This window comes from Eurosta solidaginis, chromosome 5, assembly GCF_040869045.1.
Source record: "Eurosta solidaginis isolate ZX-2024a chromosome 5, ASM4086904v1, whole genome shotgun sequence".
NCBI lineage: Eukaryota > Metazoa > Arthropoda > Insecta > Diptera > Tephritidae > Eurosta > Eurosta solidaginis.
The window spans coordinates 90172224-90196284 of record NC_090323.1 but is presented as its reverse complement, the minus strand read 5'-3'; the positions used below and the strand labels follow the sequence as shown (position 1 = coordinate 90196284).

The window sequence follows — 24061 nt, the reverse complement described above, 5'->3', positions numbered from 1 at the left end:
CACTCCGACTCCTTGCTGACGGCAGCTATTAAAAATGCCGTGGAAATGATTTTAGTGGAGGACTGGACAACATTTACAGTTATTAAATAGGTTTTAGATATTATTGAGGAGCATATTTGTGCGAAGTGGATTAAAACCCAAATGATTGGAGAGGAGAAAAGCGCTTCAAAAAGCGCATTTTGCTCTAAAACAGGATTCACAGGACTAGTGGGTAGTATTGATGGAACTCACTATCGCATAATTTCACATATTTTGGCTGCACCCCAACTTGTAAAAATAACCCTGGGTGGATCCAACACCTTTCTGCATTGGTGTGTACAATGAATCTGGCAAAATACAACAACCACATGAAAATTTTAATGCGTCTTTTGATACCACTTTTGAAAAGTTTTGATAAAAATTAGGTGGTGAACCGTCTGATAAAATGCCACAAGGTTGTAAACGGTAATGCCAGAACAATTGCTAGACTAGGCAACTTCAACCGACACTGTTTTTGACAGGTTGAGTTGTAATCTGTAGTACCAAATTAGAAAATTTTAACTGAAAAAGAGTTGAGTTGTAAACCGTAATAGGGGCATTAAATTTCCCAATACTTTAACGCCCTTTTTTTATATTTCTTGATTCCCTTGTTTTATTATAAATATATAAAATAAAATTCTAATTCATAAACGTACATGAATACATATGTTCACGCCTACTTTACCAATAACATAATAAATTATACATAGATGCCGATCAAGCTCGTGGACCGTCACCACTTCAAGCAATTTTTGAAAACACTAAAGGACCATTACCGAATCCAGGGCATTTACTGGCAATGAAGGCTCCTTTTTGCAAGGGTCTAAGATCTCCTCTAAATATTCCTTTATTTCCTCTCAACGGCCAGCGTAGATGGTCCGAAGCAGCTGCAGGGGAAGTAACTGATGATAGTGCAACAGATGCTGAAAATCAAATGAGGCGGTGGTCAATGCCATGGGAAGCAACTAAAACCGATCAATATACTGTTACTTGGTATCAGACTCGAATAATGCCTATAAATAACATCAACTCAGTAAGCCATAAAACGACACATTCTGATAGAAGCGTTTCTAATACGCCCGGTAAGTCATAAACTTTAAGCAATTCGATTATATAAAAAAACACTGCGCTATTTATCCTCAAGGAGATAACAGCCGAGCTTCTCTTACAATTTGCGTCGTGCTCCTTTTTAATTTTTCCTACAAATTGGCGGGATGGAACCACCTTGTACCGACTTCGAACGCCAGCTGCAAGGCAGATGAATTTTCACAGACATCTTTTCATGGTACACATGCCGAAGGGCGACCTCTCTTAAAAAACTGTTTTCTAATTTAAAAAGACTTTCAAATTTTTGACGTTTCCGACATTTGAATTATGTATTCAGACGCAATAGTACGAGTGCTCCGCCTACCAAACCAACGATCCTGGGTTGTAGTCCCGGGGAATGCAACATAAACAATTTAGAAACAAGTTTTTTTAATAAAAAAGTTTTTTTAAGCGGGGTCGCCCCTCGGCAGTGATTCGGCACACACTCTGAGTGTATTTCAGGTCCCGACCCGCCAATTTGTAGGAAACATTAAAATAAGTTCGACGCAGATTGGAAGAGAAGCTCAGCCTCAATAGAGGGAGGTACTTTTGTGTAAAACAATGTGACGGACTTTTCCTTACGCCGGGGTATGCTCAGTCCGTCCAGGATCCCTGTGGGAATAGAGAAGAATCCCTATCGTCTCCTTTTAAAGATCCTGTTTGTTGTTTAAACGTTATGAACTCTTTATTCAAGTCACTTGCAAAATACCCTTAAAGTTACGGCAACGGAGGTGAGAAACCACCGTCGGTTCTACGCCGATGGGGTTGGGAAAACCCCCACCGGGACTACGCTTAAACTAAAATCTCAACCTATTCGTAAAGAAAGCGGAGGTGAGAACCACTACTTTCTCCCGGTCGGTGGAGTTGGTAAAACCCCCACCGAGTATAAAACCAGAGTTACTAAAATAAAGAACTCGTGAGATGGAAAATCCCAGGAGTCCTATTCACCGCTAAACAAGGTGTTAGCAGGCTACTATACCTAGCTGGCTACTACTCAAATTCGCAAAATTTGTCGCCCTTTTATACTTGTCCACGCGCAGGTGGACAGTTATCCTGCAACAATAAATCTTACTTATTATATGTATTTACATAAGATATCCTACGTGTAACGGTATTATTCTACCCTTATATTCAATTATGTACTTGCCTATATGTATTTATTTCTAGCACGCGAGTTCATTGGTACGCATTTCCAGTTAGTTAGCATAGTTAACTTTCAATTTCCCTCTGCTGCCTGCTTATTGAGCTTTGTAGTTGTCAACGGGTTGGTTGCCCTTCGTAAGTAACTCCCAAGTGCAATGTTTATGGCTGCCTAGTACTCATGCTGTGTTGTTGGTATGCCGTGGTGACGTCTTTCTTGTACATTGCGTTTTTTAAACGGTTTATTTAGCTTGTGTTGACAGGCAGGCCGCACGGCCGTTGTGAACGAATCTTGTAATTGAAATTTAAGTAACTTCCCGATAAGCTACAAGATTGAAACTTGGAGTATAGTTCAGAACCCGATGACAATACAATAATAAGAAAAAAATCGCCGCTAGGTGGCGCAAGGATCGGGATATTCGCAAAATTCGCATTTGTGGTCCGATTTGGCTCATATTTGGAACACGTAATACATGCAAGAATAGAAATCGACCTGTGAAAAAAAATCGCGGCTAGGTGGCGCATGGATCGAGTTATTCGCAAAATTCGCATTTGTGGTCCGATTTGATTTGGTCCATATTTGGAACACATAATACATACATGAATAGAAAGCGACCTATGATGCCCGATTTGGCTCATATTTGGAACAAATATTGCATACAGTCCAGTAGAAGTGACATTAAAATATTTTGGAGTTGGAGGAGGGACAAGCATACGTGGCGCAGAGTCGAGTAAAGTCTTTGGAAGGATTATGTATTGAGGACTTAAGTTATAACAAATTGTCAGGAAAGAGTCCTTGTAATAATGAGTCACTAAATGAACTAAATAGAATGAGAAATAATAGGCAATTAAATAAAGCCTAAAAACGTGAAAATAAAATAATTAAAAAAAATTTTAACATAAACGGTTTTATTGAAAACAATACTTACCTGAAATAATAATAATACGAAAAGCTAGAAAATAATTAGGTAGGTCCTAGGTACTAGTCATCACACTCCTTATCAATCTAGGGCGTTGATCAGACAATTAAATAAAAGCGTTGGACGCGTCATATTTCTATTGATAGTCATAAGTAAAACCAACTGAACCTTAATCAGGTTACGCTACGCCTCACATTTTTAGAAATTTCACGCGCTCAGCGCTTTTGTTTTATTGTCTGATCAACGCCCTAGATTGATAAGGAGTGTGATGACTAGTACCTAGGACCTACCTAATTATTTTCTAGCTTTTCGTATTGTTATTATTTCATGTAAGTATTGTTTTCAATAAAACCGTTTAACTTAAAAAAATTTTTTTAATTATTTTATTTTTGTTTCCTCTTTGTGCGATGTCCGCCTTGACGTCTCGCTTCAATACCTGTTGTGCTTGGTTTCAATTTCTTTGTACACGTATGTTTGTACGTTTTTGGTGCTCTTGCAGTGGAAGCTCATGTGTGTTGCTTATTACGTTGCTGTATTCCCACCGTTGTTTAGAATTCCAGCAGGTTCGTTGATCTCAATGCAAAATATAATATCCAACCAGAATATTTGCCGTATGCGGACAGAGAAAATTATGTTTTTGTGCGAAATAATAAATATGTATATTAGGGCGTTTCAAAAAATGATTATTTTGTGTGTGTAAATTCAATTTTTGGAATGCAGTTTTATATGTTTTAAATGCTATATGTGCTGATATAAATTCATTGTCATGTACATTAGGGTGTTTCGAAAAATGATATATAATTTGTAATTCAAATATGATTTATACATGCTCAAATAAGTTTTGACAAATATTTATAGGTTCAAATGTGTGGGCTCCAAAACCGGTAGATTTGGGTCCTCACAATAAAATAAACAAAAAAACAAAAAAAAAAAACAAGGCGCGCCTTAGGTGTTTATTGCCAAGCGTGAGTAAAAAAATAATTTATCAAACTAGCTATTCGAACGAATGAAAATGTATGTGTTTAATTTGAAAATGTAAATTTGGTTGGGCCTGAAAAACTAAAACGTAAAAAAAAAATAATAAAATAATGTGACGAACAATAGCATCACTAAGCCGATACTAAGCAGCCACTCGTATGTACGTAAACAAATCAATCATCATTTACGCACATACATACAAGGCAACGAAGAGATATCTCACACACAGATGTAATCATCAGCCGAAGTCTTACACACATATACACACGCATATGGGTAGCATGAAGTTCACGAAATTACTAGACCTTAGGAGAAATGTGTGAACGAGGAAACCGAGAGTATAAAAGCAGCGCAAGCTGAAGCATGACTAATCAGTTTTGATTTAAGCACGCTATTGGTTGTGAAGTGTTATTGTGAAGTAATCTCAATGTGGTCTAATAAAGACTATTTTGGATTATTGAATATTGGAGTTATCTATTCAATAGTTTAGCCATTCGAACGTTGGCAGAAGGTTTGGAATAAGCGGAATTCCCCAAAATTCGTTACAGTTGGTGTCAGAAGGGGAATTGCTGAATAAATTCCGTAGATTTTGAATGAACTTGGACATGGCGAGGTTGAGTGAATTAAAGATCCAGCAGCTGAAAAAGGAGTTGGAGAACCGTGGATTGAATACAACCGGCAATAAGATCGAAATTCAAGCACGGCTACGAGAGGTAATGGAGTCGCAAGAAATTAATGTGGACAAGTATTTCTTTCATCCTGATGGGGACGAGACATTAACAAAATTGGAATAGAAGAACGGAGCCCGAGTCCAGTCGCAAGCGGCGAGAATAATGCGATATTGGCTTTGTAATCACAGATATCGACAAAAATGGAAACCCAGGAATCACGTATAACAGAAAGTATAAGATCCAAGATGGAAGCACAGGAGCCACGCATTTCAGAAATGTCGTCGCAAATGGCATCTCAACTGGAATCCCAGAAGACATATACGTCATCCCAACTGGAATCACAGGAGACACGCATAAAATCCAAGATAGAAGCAATTGGAAGAACAGAAGACATATATAGCATCTCAACTGGAAGCGCAAGAGCTACATATATCTGAAATGTCGGCACAAATTTCGGAACAGGTATCACCGCAGCTCTTTACGAAACTGGAAGAGCAGGATGCAAAAATTTTACAACTCAAGGATAAAATTGATGCCGAGATAGAAGCCTTAAAAGGTCGTATGGAGCAGTTACAACTAAATCGCCCAGATGTTCCAGCGAGCAATCCGAAGGTAAAAACTCGCATCTTTTGACGGTTCTGTTCCTTTCCAGGTCTTTAAGCTACAATTTGAGAAGACGTCAGTAGTGAACAACTGGAATGCGGATGAAAAGTTGCTGCACTGTTCGTGGCATTGAAAGGGCCTGCAGCTGAAAGCCTACAGACTATTCCCGACGGAGAGCGGAAGAACGACGAAGCATGGATGAGCGCTCTAGAGAGGAGATACGGAAGCAAACACAGAAAGCAGATATACTAAATAGAGTTGCAAAACCGCTACCACAGAGCTAATGAGACTTTGCAGAAGTTTGCTTCGGATGTTGAAAGATTGGCTCATCTCGCAAATCCGGACGCAACCGTGGAATACACCGAAAGGGTAAAAATCCAGAGCTTTATTAATGGAATACGGGATATCGAAACGAAGCGAGCGACATACGCAAACCCAAAACCTACATTCACAGAAACGGTATCACATGCTCTGATTCAGGAAACAGCATCGCTTCTGTGCAAGCCAGCTTTCAAAGCACACCGTGTGGAAGTGGAAAGGCCAGACTGGGTGAACACAATATTGGAGGTACTGAATGGATCGCAAAAGCGGAGTGAAAGAGTTATCAAATGCTTCAAATGCGGGAAGCCAGGTCACATTGCATGTCATTGCGATCTTGATTAGATTAGATTAGATTAGATTATTTATTTATTACGGTCAGAAGCCTAATTCGTAAGTTAGAAAATATTACAGTTTTTTATCTTATAGCTAATGTTTTACAATATTCATATAATTTTGTTTTAAATACTGTTATTTGGTTGCAACTTTTTATATCCATAGGCAGATCATTGTAACTTTTCAGACCCTTGTAGAAAATGTTCTGTTGATCAGTTTCAGTTCTAAAAAACGGCCATTTGAAATTATGTTTGCTCCTCGTATTTATGTTGTGAGTTTGCTCAACTAATGCTATATTTTTATTTAAATACTCAGGTACATTTCCATGTTTGATATTAAATATGAATTTCATGGAGTGGAAAAAAAATCTTTTGTTTCACACTTAACCAGTCTTAAAGTCTTCAACATGTCAGCCGTTCGTGTATCTCTAGGTTTCTGAAGAATAAATCTCATGCATCTATTTTGAAGCTTTTGGAGCTTGTCTACTTCTTTATCCGATATTATGAATAGAATGGACGGGCAGTACACGAAGTGCGGTTCTATAACTGATTTATATAAGATTATCTTGTACTTTTTTTGAATGAATTTAGTTGTTCTCTGCATCACTCCTATTTTATTAGCAACTTTTTTAATTATATAATTTATATGATTTTCAAATTTGAGTTTATTATCAATTATTATTCCTAAGTATTTTATACTGTTAACTCTGTGTATGATTTCATCATTTATTTTTAGCTCGGCTATATCATCCTCATTGATATTCCTCCTTGTTATTATCATATATTTAGTTTTATTTATGTTTAGTTTCAATCTATTACCACACAACCATTTATACAAGTTATTTAGTTCATGTTGCATTTTGGCAAGTGCTGTATTAATATTATTTTCACTTATCATAATTAGTGCATCATCCGCAAAAAGTCTAATTTCACAACCTTCGATAGCATTAACTATGTCATTTATGTATGTATATAAGAAATACTATAGGTGCTAATACTGAGCCTTGAGGTAACCCTATACGTCACAGCATTTATAACTGTTTTCTGCTTTCTCTGCTTCAAATAGTTGCGGAACCATTTAAGTTCAATATCAGTTATGCCAATCCGCTGCATTTTTTTATTAATATCTCTCTATCAACCGTTTCAAAAGCTCTTTTGAGGTCAAGGAAAACTGAAACCACTACTTTTTTGTTGTTTAGCTCTTCTTTCCAATCAGATATCACCAAGTTCAGCGCTGTCTCACAGGAATGTTTTTTCCTAAATCCTGACTGTTGGTAGACTAGTATATTATTTACTTCAAGATGATTCACCAACTGATTCTTAACAACGACTTCGAGAATTTTAGCATCACTTGGCAGGGTATTTATGGGTCTAAGTTCTGCATTGTCTTTTTAACTTTTTCCACAGGTATTATTGTTGACGTTTTCCACATTCTAGGTACCACACCATCTTCTAAGCTGTTATTGATTATTTGAGCATAGAAATATCCGGTATACGATATACAATCTTTTAGTACACCTTCGGATAGCAGTTTTCTTCCACCTATTTTATATTTAAAGTCTGTTAGGATATTAATAACATCATGGGTGGTAATTTCAGCAAACTTTAATTTTGAATGGACTTGTGTATCCTCTAGTGCTACTTGAGAGGTTTCGATCCTTGACAGGTTGATCCTAGTGGTTTCAACACCATGAGTGGTCTTAAGAATAAAGCTGGAGGAGATAAGCCGGATATATCAATCGTGAGCACAGGGCTCGTAAACTGGGTCAACTGGCAGCCGATGGTAACATTAGCATCCGACCACCTGCCTATACTTATTTCGCTCAAGCGTACCGCTGACTTCATCGTCACAGAAAAACGCACTTTCATAAACTTTAAAAAAGGAAAGTGGGATGAATACAAATCCGTTGCAGACAACCGCTTTGCTGCCCTCCCTATCCCGACTGATACTCGCCAAGGGGAGAGTGCTTTCCGCAAGGTCATTGAATCCGCCTCGGCTCTCTTCATTCCCGCCGCTAGAATTCCCGAAATTCGGCCTCACTTTCCGGCGGAGGCCGCAAATTTAGCGGGAGAACGTGACGTAAGACAGCTCGATCCCTGCGCCCCCAAAAAAGGGATATAAACCAACGCATCACATTGCTTGTGGATGAACACAAGCGGTCGAAATGGGAGGACCACCTAAGCGGTTGTAACCTCTCTGCCGGTGTAGGTAAGCTTTGGTCCACCGTAAAGTCCCTATCGAATCCGTCTAAGCACAATGATAAAATTTCCATTGCCTTTGGCGATAAAGTGCTGTCGGATGCGAACAAATGAGGGAGCGCTTTCTGCAGACAATATATAACGCATCCTACGGTCGACAAAGATAGACGAAGGGCCAACAGACACGCACATAAGCATAAATTCAGCGCGTCTCCAACTACCATCACCGCCAGAGAGGTTGAGGATGCCATCGGTCATGCTAAACCATCCAAAGCAGTGGGACCAGACGGCATAGCTGTACCGATGCTTAAAAGCCTAGGGAAAGAGGGTTCCAAATATTTAGCGCATGTTTTCAACCTGTCTCTTTCCACCTTCGTCATTCCCGAAAAATGGAAAATGGCTAAGGTGGTCCCGCTACTAAAGCCTGGGAAACCAGCTAACATAGGAGAGTCATATCGCACGATATCCCTCCTATCGCCAGTAGCCAAGACGCTTCAAGCCATTTTGCTCCCCTACTTCAAAGCAAATTTGCAGCTAGCCTGTCATCAGCATGGCTTCAGAAAACTCCACAGCACCACCACCGCGCTAAATGCCATTAGCACCCAGATAAATTGCGGTTTAAATCAAAACCCCCACCATAGAACAGTACTCGTACCTTCGCCACCAGAAGGAGTTACTATCGCTTCTTACGCCGATGACTGCACGATAATGGCCACAGGCCCAAGCCCACAGCTCGATGAGCTTTGTAACGGAATACACGGCTACCTCTCTGATCTTCCCAGTTTTTTCGTCTCGCGAAACCTGGCATTACCACCGACTAAATCCTCCGCGAACTTATTGTCGACCATTTTGAACATCCAAGTCGATGGCACTACGCTGCCGACTGTCCCACACCCCAAAATCTTGGGTGTGACATTTGATCAGGATCTACATTTTGGTGAGCATGCAGACGCAATTGTACCGAAAATTCAGAGCCGTAATAAAATCCTCAAATCTCTTGCTGGCAGTACTTGTGGAAAAAACAAAGAAACGCTCATTACCACTTACAAAGCAATTTACCAGCGATTGCATGCTAAGCGTCCCTATATGGTCAAAAAATAAATGTAAGGCGCGATAACCTCCGAAGAGATCTAAGGCCGAGCTTCTCTTCCAATTTACGTTGTGCTCCTCTTGATTTTCCCTACAAATTGGCCGGACGGACCTACATGATTTTTATGCGGACTCCGAACGGCATCTGCAAGGCAAATGAGTTTTCACTGAGAGCTTTTCATGGCAAAAATACACCCGGAGCGCTTGCCAAACACTGCCGAGGGGCGACCCCGCTTAGAAAATTTTTTTTCTAATTGAAAAACCTTATTTCTAAAATTTTTGATGCTGCTTTGCCCGGGGTTTGAACCCAGGGCATCCGGTGTGGTAGGCGGAGCATGCTACCATCACACCACGGTGGCCGCTATATGGTCGCCAAGCCTAAAAACTACACACTGGAAGAAGCTACCGGACTGCCAAAATACTGCACTCACAACCGCCACGCGCTGTCTTCTTATGTCCCCAGAACACCATCTACATAATGAGGCGAGAATACTCCCCATCAGGGAGAGAAATGTGATGCTAACCAAACAGTTCCTGTTGAATACCCAGAAACCTGGACATCCCAACAGACATCTGATTGATGAGCCAACACCACCCAGGGGCTTAGGGAGCCATCTCCGTAAGCATTATGAGGAAATACGGCACCTGAGAACTCAGCCGTATGAAGCAAAAAAACACAAGCAGGTCCTCAGTGAACTCCACAAACAGGCGTCGGACCTTTATTCCAGGAATTGCCCGGGGAATCCAGTACTCAAAGAACAGTACCCAAAGCTTGCGGAAGAGGAACGAACACTCCTCAGGGAAACGCGAGTCACTAGCTCAACTTCGATCTGGATACTGTAACAGGTTAAACTCTTACCTATCCAGAATCAACCCCGACATACAAAATGTATGCCCTGCTTGCAATGTGTCCCCACATGACACCAACCATCTCTTTAATTGTAATGTGGAACCAACGCCTCTAACACCCCTAACATTATGATCCACCCCTGTTGAAACAGCAAGTTTCCTTGGACTGCCATTAGAGGATATTGATGACAATTTGTGATCGGTCGCACCTATTGGATAGAGCGAAGCACTGCTACAACAACAACTGGAGATGAGCAAGAGCGAGTCAGATGTATAGATCGAGAGCTAGCTCCAGCTATTGAATGCCCTGTGATATATGTATCGCAAACATAGCAATGAACTTAGTAATGAGCAGACGTGTTTTTATTCGCTGTGCTTGTATCATATTTTTAAATGATGAATAGCTGTCTAACTGTACAAGTTTGTGTTGTGGTGATGACCACTTAATGTGTGGCCTATGTGAAATAAAAACGCACATAAAATGCACAAAACTTAGTGCTAGTATTATTAATATATTAAAAAGCAATAAAAATCTGCTCTACAGATGTGACAATTGTGTTGTTGGTTTGCCCTCCGTTATGCGGACCAAAATTGCGGAGACTCAAAAAAGTCTCAAAGCTACTGAGAGCTTTTTAAAGAGGGAGTGTGAATGCTGGTAGTTATTGTGCTGTAGCTGGCGCTGTTTCTGACACTGCAGAGTCTGTCGCTTCATTTCGTTCTGATTCTTCTAATACCGGACATCCCAATGAGCAATTGAAAAATAGTTCCCAAAGTGATGGAATGAATAACCAAAAGGCGCGTCCAATAGTTGTTGGTAGTAACTCTAATGCTAGTTTAGAAGTTAGTGTACGATTCAAATGGCTTCATCTGTCATCTTTTAAACCACCTGTGAATGCTGAAACTATAGTTGACTATGTATCAAGAACTGCAAATATTTCGCCTTTATTAATGCGCTGCCAAAAACTTACGAAAAGGGACGTAGATGAAAAGTCCTTACGGAGTGTTAATTTTAAGCTTGGGATCTCAGCATCTAATTACAATAAGTTGATCGATTCGTCAATTTGGCCATCGGATGTAAAAGTAAGGCCCTACCTGAGCATACATAAGCTCAGTGCATTTTGACATAAGTTACGGCGTTTATGAAAAACATTCTGAGATAAGGCGTTCTTAAACCTATTTCTGGTGTAGGGCGCTTTTGAAACAAATCCTGAAATGGGGAATTTTAGAAAAATGTTTTGAGATAGGGCGATTTCAAGCCGACATAAGTTCTTCACTCAGCAGTCGCAATGAACTCACAAAAAAACAAAATATATATAAATAAAAAGGCTGATTGTCTTAGAACTTTATATTCTGGCCTTGAAAGAAGAGTAAGATAAGAGCTACTTGTCTCAATGTATATAAATTGGGCATCTTTTCGGTAAAAAATGTAGTAAATTGTTTAAAGCGGCTCAGTACTCATCTATATTTAAAGGATAATCATTTTACAGGGATTTTCAACCATGTTAAACCAGACTCACTTCTAATAAACAGTAATAAACTATACTACTTATACATCGACACATCTCTAACACCGCTGCTGATTACAGACATATTCCATATTATTAATCAAGCTCTTAAGGATTTAAAATCAATTTCAAAGGAAAAATTTCAAAAACCAATATTAAGGCGATTGAAGTACCAATTAATAAAAAATTAAAAATAGTGAAAGCCATAAGAGTGAGGAGAAAGCTTGGGGAGAAGCTAATGATAGAAAAGGATTATAATGTTCTTTTTCTTCCGGATTCCTACAACTCCTTAGAAGATTCAACTATTGAAACAATAAATAAGAATACATTTTATATAGAACTGATTAAACCTGGTGAAAAATTTAATTCACCATTACTTGAATTTCATACAGAATAAAAAATTTTGAATTATTATATTTAATAGTACTTTACTGTAATACATTTAAGAATAAAATAAACAATTTATATTTTATATTTCATATAATTTATTTTTATTAAATAAAAATTTTAAGCATAATTACCCACATATTACTGTGTTGTATTTTTGTTTCTGCTCATAATGGTAATGTATTGGTGGCTTCAGATTATTTATCAGTTCAATCGGTGGCTGCAAATTTCCAAAACTATTAAAATATTCTTTATAGTTTTTGTTTTTATAGTATGCTACCCAATGAGTGCCAGGACCATCAGCATCGTCTAAATTAAGAATTCCACATTCTTGAGCATTCGGTTTATTCGGTAGGGAATTTCGCATAAAAATTCCTCTGAAATATTTAAGATGTTTGCAATATTTCATTAAATCTATGTCTGTTAACGGTCTTTTGGGTAGGCTTTTTATTCGTTTTTTGGATAGGGTCGTAAAAATAAACCATATCCCCTTCTATACGGTTTGAGGAATAGGCCCTTCGCCATAGCGATTGATTCCATATATCTATTATGACGGCTAGCCTCAGCCAATTGCTCTTTTCCATTCCTGATATCATTCAAAACTTTTGCTATAGCTGATCCACCAGATGCTATACCACCAAGTGCATCCAACGCTGCCAAAATTGGAAGTGGTGGTAAAATTCCACGAATTTTTGGGACTGGAATTATTCTCGGTATATTAATTTCTTTATTTTCAAAGCTAGACTCTATAGCATTCTTAGAAATTTTATAGGCATCATTAAGTGACTGCGGCTTCTTTTTGTTAAGTATGTTGATACCTTTTTTAACTGCCATCAACAAATTTTTATTAGATGATATTTTACGAGTTTTCATCTTTTTCCGTTGTTTACATTTAGATGTATTTCTTTTCTTATTTTTTAAACCCATTCCCAATTTGAGTTTTGCTTTCATTGCATTTGTAACGAACCAAGCGTTTGCTCGTTCTTTGAAATCACTATAGATGTTATACGTTGCCAGGCTTTCTCAGATAAAACTTTATCAGCTTGGTGTCTGTTATTTATATCTTTCGATTGGGAGTATGCAATATCATGTTCTCTACAGGCTTCATCGAAAGGATTTATACCCTTATCTCCTCTTTCTATCCGTTGTTGGAGTTTCGTTGCAGGACCACAAAATTGATATCCAGGTAAATGAAGCTCAATAGGTAAAGAATTAATCAAACTATTTACAAAACCCTGGCCAGCCTTTTTACGTATTCCTCCCATTAAGTGTTTGTTTTCTTCTTCTTCTTAATAATAATAAGAGTGGGCGAGTTATAATTAAATGATGATTTTATTATAAAAGCGATGGTTTATATTGCTATAAATCTAGTAAACAAAATGAAAGTTGTTAAACAACGTCTCCAACTTAAGGTTAATAATGCCGACAATTGTATAAATGTTAAAAATGTTACCAGACATAGTCCCCTTTTACCAAATTCCATACGAGCGCTGATTGTGGGACCGTAAAATTGTGGAAAAACTAATGTTATGCTCAGTTTAATTGAAAGCCTAAACGGGCGTAATTTCCGAAATATATACATTTATTGAAAATCATTATATCAACCAAAATATATCTATCTAAAAAGGCCTATTGAACCGATAAAAGGAATAAATCTTTATACAGTTAGTGAAAATATTGATGTCATCATACCCGCTGAAGCTAAACCAGACTCAATTTTTATATTCGATGATGTAATATGTGGAAAACAAAGTACAATACTAGATTATTTTTGTATGGGTCGTCATAAAACTTATACAAAAATTCCTAAACACTTAATTCGTGATAATGCAAACATGATTATTGTGTTCAAACAAGATGAAATGAATCTTAAACATATCTATAATGATCATGTTTTCGGAGATATGTCATACAAAACATTTTTAAAAATTTGTATAGAGTCTTGGAGAAATGAATACGGTTTTGTTGTTATAAGAAAAGATGATCCTATAAATAAAGGTCAATATCGAAAGGGTTTTGATAATTTTATACAACTATAAAAGATCTATAAAAGACATATACCACATCAGATTCTTATCAGATACACAGCTGATAGGTAACAGATTTACCAAAATCATGTCAAATAATCATATGACTGTATTAGCAAATCTTGTTAAGATCAGGAAAGTATTAAAAGAAAAACTTAAAAGAATGAATTGGGAGAATTGGATAGAATCAACTTGTTGGAGGATACATATAAACCCATTTCGAAACTATTAAATGAATTAGTTGATAATTTGAAAAACTCTAGTAATAAAAACAATGTTACTAATTATAATGGTGATGATGATGATGATGAAATTTTGCAGGCGGACAGTGCAAAAGAAAGTAAAGACATGGGAGTTGATACATTGCCAACCGTTCAAAATTATGTGAATGATAATGATCTTGATAGTAAAACAAAAATTTATTCGAACGATGCAGATTTAGAATATTCTACAGATAGTTCTCGGAAAGAAAATGTTGAGAGACAAGCGATGAAGAAACCTACAAAAAAGAAGCGAAAGCCTATTGATATTATTAATGAGCAATGTTTTAATAAAAAAAAAAACAGATAATTTTGTTAGCGTTAGACGAAAAATAAATTTTATGAACGACTGTTTCGTAGTTTCAGCTTCGTATATTCCAAGTAAACCTCATGATGACGAATAAAAAGAGCTGTACAAAGCAATGTAATGAAAACTGCATCAGATATCGATAAAAAACCAGAAAAGGGAATATCTGGTGATATCATTAATGAGCAATGTTTTGATAAAACCCAAAAATTAGATAGTGTATTGGCGTTAAAGAAATAATAAATTATATGAATAATTGTGAACGACCAGCTGCGCATATTTCCAGCAAACCAAATGATGAACAATTACTAAACAAGGCTGTATAAAGTCAAAATCAAGCTGAAATTTTAAATGATAATACTACTCTAACTGAACATTACATTTTGAGAAGAATCGAAAATCCTGAATCCGAAATGATGTTTTACAGATTGGTAGAAATAAATAGAAAATGACACCATGTCTGTTCGAGTTAATATTTCATAGAAAACCACAACATTACAAAAAGGGTGATTTGCACACTTATCGTCAGATTTTATTAGATACAAATGCTCACAAGCGTAACTGTAACCCAGATAGTCAAATTAAGGGGACAAAATCGTATAAATATTTACATATTATCAGGAAATTATTCAATTATGATCCACAATCGTTCATAAGGGGTAGAGGTTTACTGAAATCAATCGATTGCCGTGAAAATATTTATCAATATTGGGATAATCCTAATGAGTTGGTGGATAGATTGAGGTTGCTTATATCTTCAACAAGTGCTGGTCATAACAACCATCAAAACGAGATTATATCAATTATTGAAGAGTTGCGAGAAGCAAATATTATTAAGTAATATGAGTATAAATAAATTTGGATATTCCTCATTTGGTAATAGTCGGTCGAAAACGAAAACAATGCTAGACCGAAATAAAAACTTTAATTTAAACGAGAAAAGAATAATTAACCTAGCTGCTCCTATAGAAGACGATGATGCCATTTCGAAAGTGTTCTTTTTCGAAGAGTTAAATAAGATAAAAACTAAATTAGAACATCAAATCAGAGAAATAAATACAATCCTGAATAATAGTATTGAAAATGATGTATCGATTCTTGAGGAATTAATAGACCGGTGAATAAAAAGTGAATGTGGGGAGGAATTGAGTAATATAAACAACTATTTATTTATTATTGAGGATTATTTGATGCGTTTCGTTGTGTTGAAACAACATCCTACGGAAAAAGATGTAGAAGTGCTAAAAATAAAGTTCCCTACTATAAAAGCATTAACAAAATGAATAACAAAAGAGCTATTGTAGAAGAATTACATAAACAAGCTAGAAAAAATTTTAATCTAAGTCGTGTTATTGTTAAAGGAATCGATGATTTAAGGTAAGCTGACTTGGTGGTAATGACTCAGTACTCAAATAGTAATAATCGTTATCAGTATCTATTAACTGTAATCGATACATTTTCCAAAAAAGCATGGGCTGAAGCAATTAAAGATAAAACTAAAGAAAATGTAACAAATGCAATGGCTAAGATTTTAAATTCAAGTAGCCGAATACCGAGAAACCTGCAAACAGATGATGGAAAGGAATTTTATAATACTAATTTTAAGAGATTATTACAAACAAAAAATAAAAATCATTATTCAACATTTTCATCATTAAAAGCATCTATAATAGAGCGATTCAATAGAACATTAAAAGGAATGATGTGGAAAGAATTTAGTTTTCGGGGAACTTATAAATGGATTGATATCTACAAAAATTTAGTCAATGATTATAATAATACTATTCACAGGACCATCAAAATGGCTCCAAATGAGGTAAATTCCTCGAATGAACAACATTTATTAGACACTGCATACAACAATTTAATAGTTTTTCATAGACCAAAATTTAAAATTAATGATGAGGTTAGAATAACTAAATATAGACATGTATTTGAAAAAGGATATACACCAAATTGGACAACAGAAGTTCGTATAAAAAAAGTCAATTAAAACCACAAACCCTACAACATATATACTATCAAGGGAGGATTTTACGAATATGAACTTTTGAAAACTAAACTCCCTCATGTATATTTAATTGAAAAAGTTTTGGGACGTCGAAACAATAGAGTTTATGTTAAATGGTTAGGATTCTCTTCTGAACACAATTCCTGGGTGAATGTTAATGATTTAAATTAATAAAGTAAATAAATAAACAAATAAATAGAAAAGTGTTTTAATAATTATTTTAGTTAAGTATTTAATGATAGCCTATCAACATGTCGATTACATTAACAATAAGTGGTAATTCATCTATACTGGTTGCAAATTATTTCCCTCCCATAGAACTCAAACAAGATTATGCCTGTGGGTTAATCAGTTTTGACTCATATCATACAATTCCAAATGTGGGCAAAGAAAACAATTTGTTTCACATTGGATCGAATGTTATTGAGATACCTGTTGGAACATATGAAATGGATGATATAGTTGAGACAATAACTAAAATATATGAGCCTTCAAATCAAGGGTATATTGATATAAGCGCTAACCCCAATACATTTCGAACTGAAATTATGAGCTTTAAGGAAGAAGTAAATTTTGATAAAGAACGCTCAATTGGTCCATTACTAGGTTTCAGTAGGAGGTACTGAAGTCTGGGATTGTTCATTACTCCGACAATCCAGTGGATATAACAAAAATAAACACGATATCTGTTGAATGTAATATCATCAACGGATCATATATAAATGAACTATCTGTGCATACAATTCACCAGTTTTCACTTAGAGTTAGCCCAGGATATTAAATCTCAGAAACACCTGCTAATGTTATATATTTACCGGTTAATACACGTCAAATAAGCACTCTAGTTCTTAGAGTTGTTGATCAAACTGGTAGCTTGGTTAATTTTCGTGGAGAGAACATATCAATAAGACTGCATTTAAAACCTATCTAAAAATGAAAATTTTTAATAAAAAGCCACCGCATAAAGATTTTTTGAATAGTTTTCAATCAGCCTCAAAAGTATTGGATTTAGTTAGGATTAGTATTAGGATTTAGTTTAAAAAATGATTGATATAATAATCGTTTTGTCCAAACCCATATTTGATAATAGCATAATAAAAAAGGATTACCATAGCTACACACCATATTTACAATCGTTTCAAAACAATGATGAAATTCGGATCCCTATTCAAAATCAAGACCTAAATAGTAATTCGCAAGTTTCAAAAACTGTGCAGCTGCTTAATAATTGTATGGCGTATTTATTCGAGGAGATTCGATATGAAATTAATGGAATAGAAATTGATCGCACTAGAAAGTTGGGTATTGCAACAGCAATGAAAAATTATGTATCACCTAACGAATTTGAGAGTAAAAACCTAAAAATGGCGGGTTGCTTTCAATTGAAAATATTAGCATAAAGACTGGACATTTAAATTTTTGTATACCGTTGAAAAACATGCTTGGATTCGCTGAAGATTTTGATAAAATTATTGTTAATTGTAAACATGAATTAATCTTAATACGAGCCAAAGAAGATGATGCTGTTATGATGTCAACTACACCATCAGAAAAGCTTTTATTAAAACTTTGAAATATTACATGGAAAGTGCCACATGTTCAACTTTCAGATTCGTATCGGTTAACTATGTTGAGAACAATTAATAGCAAACAACCACTAAACATTTCGTTTAGAAGTTGGGATGTTTATCATAACCCGTCTCTACAGGAAAGCACTAATATCTTATGGAATGTCAAACTGGTTGGTGAACATGAAAGACCTCGCTATATTATTTTAGGATTTCAAAATGAAAATAAATTTACACATTGTGACTTATTGGATGTTAAAGTTCACCTCAACTCCACTACATATCCATATGCTGATCTTAATATTAAATTTGATCGAAATCGGTATGCTTTATTACATGACATGTATTTGAAATTTCAACAAAGTTACTATGGACGCACTCCCCAACCACTTTTATCACCTGATCAATTTGTTCAACATGCTCCAATAATTGTTTTAGATGTTACACATCAGTATGAATCTATAAAAAGCAGTCCCATCGATATTCGGATTGAGCTAAAATTTCACAAGGCCGTATCTGCCAACACCGCTGCTTATTGTATACTCATCCGTGATAAAATGTATGAATATATTCCTTTTACAAATGTAGTCAAAAAGATTATTTAGAAAAATAATAGTAATTTTATAAAACTACACACACACACACACACACACAAGTATATTACGCATTGCTAACCACGCCAAAATATGGAGAAAAATATAAATAAAAAATTTAAAAATTTTAAATAAAAATTGTTTTTATATATTTGAAAGAGGTTTATTTGTCAAAAAAAAGTAAGTATTTACATTGGAACAAGTTTCCCATGGATGGATGTGACAATCGGCACGTATTTTGTAGTTTGTTGATATTCCCATGTACAAACATATGTGTAAGTATGTACATACAAACTTATACCCTAATAAAAAGACAAATAAAATGTTCAATAATGGAAAATCATGAGTTCAATATTAAGATAACCTTTAGTTAACAATCTGCCCCTGCTCGGGTGCCCGACAGGCCCGTTTTGCAGACGAGAAAAAAAGGGGGAGGGGGGCAATACTACAAGTGCCCATCGACTCCTTTTTGTAGACGAGACTCCTTTTGACACGGACAGTCTTCTCCCGCTTTCCTTTTTTTCTCTCTTTTGTCGCTAACTTCTAGTCTAATTCACACATATATTCATTTCCTTCGAGAAAAAAGGGGGTTAGGGTTGGGGGTTTGGGGAGCAGACGCTCGATTATAAATCTATGGGACTCTAAAACGGCTCGGGTGAAGTCTAGAACTAATTAGAAATATGAGGGGACATTTAAAAATTTGTGGCCCTTTAGAAATGTAGGGCCCCCAAATTAACGATCCTCTCCTGAACGGCAAAGCTCTGCTAAAAGCTATAAGCTTTTTCTTATACATCGGCCAGAACAGAAACAAAAGCTCTAAGTTTAAGAACGTGCGCGCCTAAAAGTAGGCAACGATATTGTTTTGCTGCATATATAAATATGTGTGTCGGTGTGTATATACTTTTCCTTTCTCATTTGAGTTAGAACCGGCTTTTTCATACTACTCTTATTATCCGAATCCTATGAGATGCAAAAGCTGTCAACTTCTTGGTCATACCAAGAAAAGATGTACTAAGATACCCGCATGCGACACTTGCTCTCTCCCTCCTCATGACCCCTCACCTTGCTCACGCACTTTCTGCGCAAATTCTTCAGGAAACCATCCGGCATCAAGTAAGTATTGCCCTAGGTTTATTCAAACAAAACAGGTCATCACGATTAAAACTGACAACAAGTGCTCAATGCGCGAATCTATCCATATCCAGAAAAAAACAAATCCCACAACAAATTAATGAAAACAGTACTCCCTTCTCAGAAGTAAATAAAAAAATACTAGCTAAGAAAGTGCACAAACAAAAATACCAACAAACAAGACTACCGATAAAGAAAGCAATATAACTAAAGAAAAATATATATATATAGAAAATGCTGAAATAAATCAAAACACATAAAACGCATCAAATACAACCACTCAACATGCTATTGAGTCAGTCGATACTCCAACAATAACCAATACCCTCTTTTACGCCTTCATCTCTCAAATAACCTCTCTCTCATAAGATTTCATACCTCAATTTACTTGTTATCTTAATTCCTCCAGTTCCCTTCAACCTGTTAACGTAGATACTAACAATTCAATCGAAATGACCGATAATGAAATACGAAAATAATACAGTGGAACATTAATGGCCTTCTTAATAATTATCCCGATTTAAATTCACTCATTAAAGAATTTAATCCCGAAATAATAACTTTACAAGAAACAAATATACCAGCTGGTAAATCAGCATATTCTCCCAGCAAGCATGTGAGCCATTTTAATAACAGCCCACTAAATACATCCTGCAAACAAGACATAGCCGTTTTCCTAAGGAAATCTGCAAGACAAACAGATTCCTATCAATTCAAATATTCAATCGCTGGCATTAGAGGTGGACAGTGTTTTTCAGCTCACAATAATTTCGTGCTACATTCCTCCAGATCAGAGCTTTTACATCAGAGACATAACTGACATTCTAAATCTTTTCTCTACTCCTATTATACTATTAGATGATTTCAATGCTTGGAGTCCGCTCTGGGTTTCTACTTCGGCTTTTCTACTTACTTTTCAGGCGAGAACTTAAATCTGCTAAACGGCAATCACTTGAAAAACTTACCGAGGAAATAACGCCATCATCCAGTCCAAAAAAGTGTGGGCAGATATTAGAACTCTTACATCGTCGCCCCAACGAAACCACATCTCTTTTATCCATTCACCAGAAGGCCCGATTTGTGATCCTCAAATTATTGCCGATAAGTTTGCTAAAACATGGTCAAATTACTCACAATTCTCAAATTTTAGTACCGACTTCAAATAATGGAATGACGAGGTCAAACATGAAAATTATAAAAACCACGCTCCTTCCTTATCAGCATATAAAGCAGATTCACCAATAACTTTATTTGAATTTGACAGTACGATTTCTTCAATGACGGGCAAAACTTCAGGTGCAGACAAAGTATCGTACCCTATTTTAAGTAACATTCCTTGTACTCTGAAATCAAGACTTGTAAAGCTGTACAATCAAATCTTTGACCAAGGTGTGTATCCACAAGAATGGAAGACAGTGGACATTATACCTATTCCAAAACCAAATTAGCCAAATACTACTATTCTAAATTACAGGCCGATCTCACTTTTACCGTGCATGTCCAGAGTGTTAGAAAAGGTAATCTCACTACGCCTTATATGGTTTGCCGAACAAAATGATTTATTAATCCACACCAATTTGCATAAATGACCATGTTCTGTTGCTTCAGCATTTTACTTCCAACGCCCTTTCATCAAAAACGCATCTTTCAATACTGAGTTTAGATTTTGAAAACGCTTATGACAAAATTGGCGCCCATTGTGTTTTCAAGAACTTAAGTGATGGAAAGTTGGGGAAAAATTATATAATATTGTAAAGTCGTTCTCGTAAACAATCAGAAATCTGAAAAATAATGGAATCCCTCAAGGATCTCCGTTATCTGTAATCCTATTTACGATCGCTTTCAACGCAGTCAGAACTATCATTTCTTCATACAACCAAATATAATAAATAACGTAGTAATCTCTTCAAAAGCCAAAGATTTAAACGCAATTAAAACTACCTTTTCTAATATCTTGGCCGACTTAAACGATCGGTCGAAAATATCCGGAGCAAATTTGTCGGCAAATAAAAGCACAACCTTTCATATTTGCAGAAAACATAAATGCGTCTTCCCTACCCTCTTCCTGTCTGATTTTCCTATTCCTCGTACTAATAGTTTAAAGATATCAGACATTATGTTTGATAAAATATTTACATTTAAAGAGCATTGCGAATATATTAGGCTAACCTTATTCTCTAGGCTTAACATAATAAAATACTTATCATCGAAATATTGTCCAGTACATATAAGAACTCTTGTAAATATAACTAAAGCCATGATACTCTCTAAAATCGATTTCGGACTTACAATATATGGTAACTGCGCTAAAACACACATCAAACGTCTACAACTACCATATCACGCAGCTGCCAGATGAAGCATCTGCGCTTTCCCCACATCTCCAACAAAAGTAATCTTAGCTGAAGCCGGACTTCCAGCGATCTCCGAAAGAATCCGTACCAACGTGATGATGCTAATCCCAAAAATGCTGTACAGTAGAAACAAACTACTCATACATCAAATCAGAATGGCTCAAAAATAAAAAGGCTCTACCTCGGCAAAACCACGTGCAAATCTATTGAACGTCTGAGAGGCTCTTGGGAATTCTTCTTTAATGACGGATCGAAGTCTGACACCAACACTACGTTTGCTGTGACAAACGAGCTTGGTGCCACAATTGTCGGTGCTTTGCTCACGTATTGCTCGATATTCACAGCTGAAGCAGCTGCATTACTCGAAGCGGTACAGTACGCCTCTCGAATGGGCAATAATTATGTCATATGCAGTGATAGCAAGTCTACGTTCGAAGCCATTGTTGGCCACAGTAGTAATATTCCAATAATTAATAAAATATTCCAATATCCAATAATTATTAAAATTATTTCTCTAATTGAACTTTTTCAACATAAAATTTCAATTAAACTTATGTGGATCCCGGCATTGATGGAAATAAAAAAGCCGATACACTTGCTAAAGAAGCGAGCAATCAACCTTTGCACCTTTTCGACTATGTGATTGATAAAGATATTAAGGATCTCGTCAAAGAATATACTTCCAAATACTTCATACAAGATTGGTTTGATTATCAACACAGCTACAAAGATTACAACCCTGGAGAATGATGCTTGAAACTAAAAACATTTGTGCGCCTTAAAATCGGACACATAATTACCACACATTCTCATCTCTTAAACGGATCAGAACCACAAGCCTGTTTGTTTCGCGTACCAACCGATAATACTGTCATCCATATTTTGGGCGTATGCGCAGGATTAAACCAAATAAGAACATTCGTATTTAACAACAACAAAACATCATCTTACCTTAATCACTGGGATATAGAGAGTATAGATTTTATTTATAAGTTTATAAAGTTATGTAATATATCCATTAATATTTAATTACTTTTAATGCTCTTTTACTACACACTATTGTTAATTAATTTCGCACACATGGTGTATTATGCAGTGTAATACATATGGGTGTACATCTATGCACTTGCTTACTACAGGTGCATGCATGTCACACTCACCTGTAAATGCACTCATCATACAACCATGTTTTTTCCAACATACATGCATTATTCAAGGTTCGATTCGAGCACAAGGCCAGAACAATAATTTTTTTCTAATGATAATTATTGTTAAATTTTAATTTTTCTAAATTTGAAAAATTGTATTTTGTTTTTGGAATAGTAAGTAGAAAATTTTTCAGACAACCTGCCATAGCTGCGCAGATAGATCCATTTCGAAGGGTGCTAAGCCTTCATCATCAGTACGCTTTAGGCATGCTGCGCTAACCATTTAGCTATACAGCGGTGGTTTGTTTGACTGGCAAATTTGCTACTTCTATTCCTTTTTACCAACTATATTTATTCAGTGTTGCGCCGCCTGGTGAAAATCACTGATAATGCTGGATTTTTGTTTATTGTCAATTACTTTGTTTGACGTTCCCAAGTGCTCATGGTTTATTGACAATTGTTTTTGTTTTTATCGGCTTATTGATAAATGATTCAAGGTTCGATTCGAGCTCAAGGCCAGAACATTAATTTTTTTCTAATGATAATTATTGTTATTTTTTAATT

At 36.0% G+C, this 24061-nt stretch overlaps 1 protein-coding gene across 4 annotated transcripts in view; it reads left to right on the top strand.

The window, feature by feature from the left end:
* Positions 1-24061, top strand: part of LOC137252862 (uncharacterized) — a 631431-nt gene that overhangs the window by 267299 nt on the left and 340071 nt on the right. For 3 of the 4 annotated variants that reach the window (XM_067788968.1, XM_067788969.1, XM_067788970.1), the window contains exon 5: positions 729-1100. In XM_067788968.1, the coding sequence (XP_067645069.1) occupies positions 729-1100 (372 nt within the window). Of the gene's footprint in view, positions 1-728; positions 1101-17793; positions 18832-24061 lie in introns of those variants that run through there. The other variant, XM_067788971.1, reaches the window with a different exon arrangement.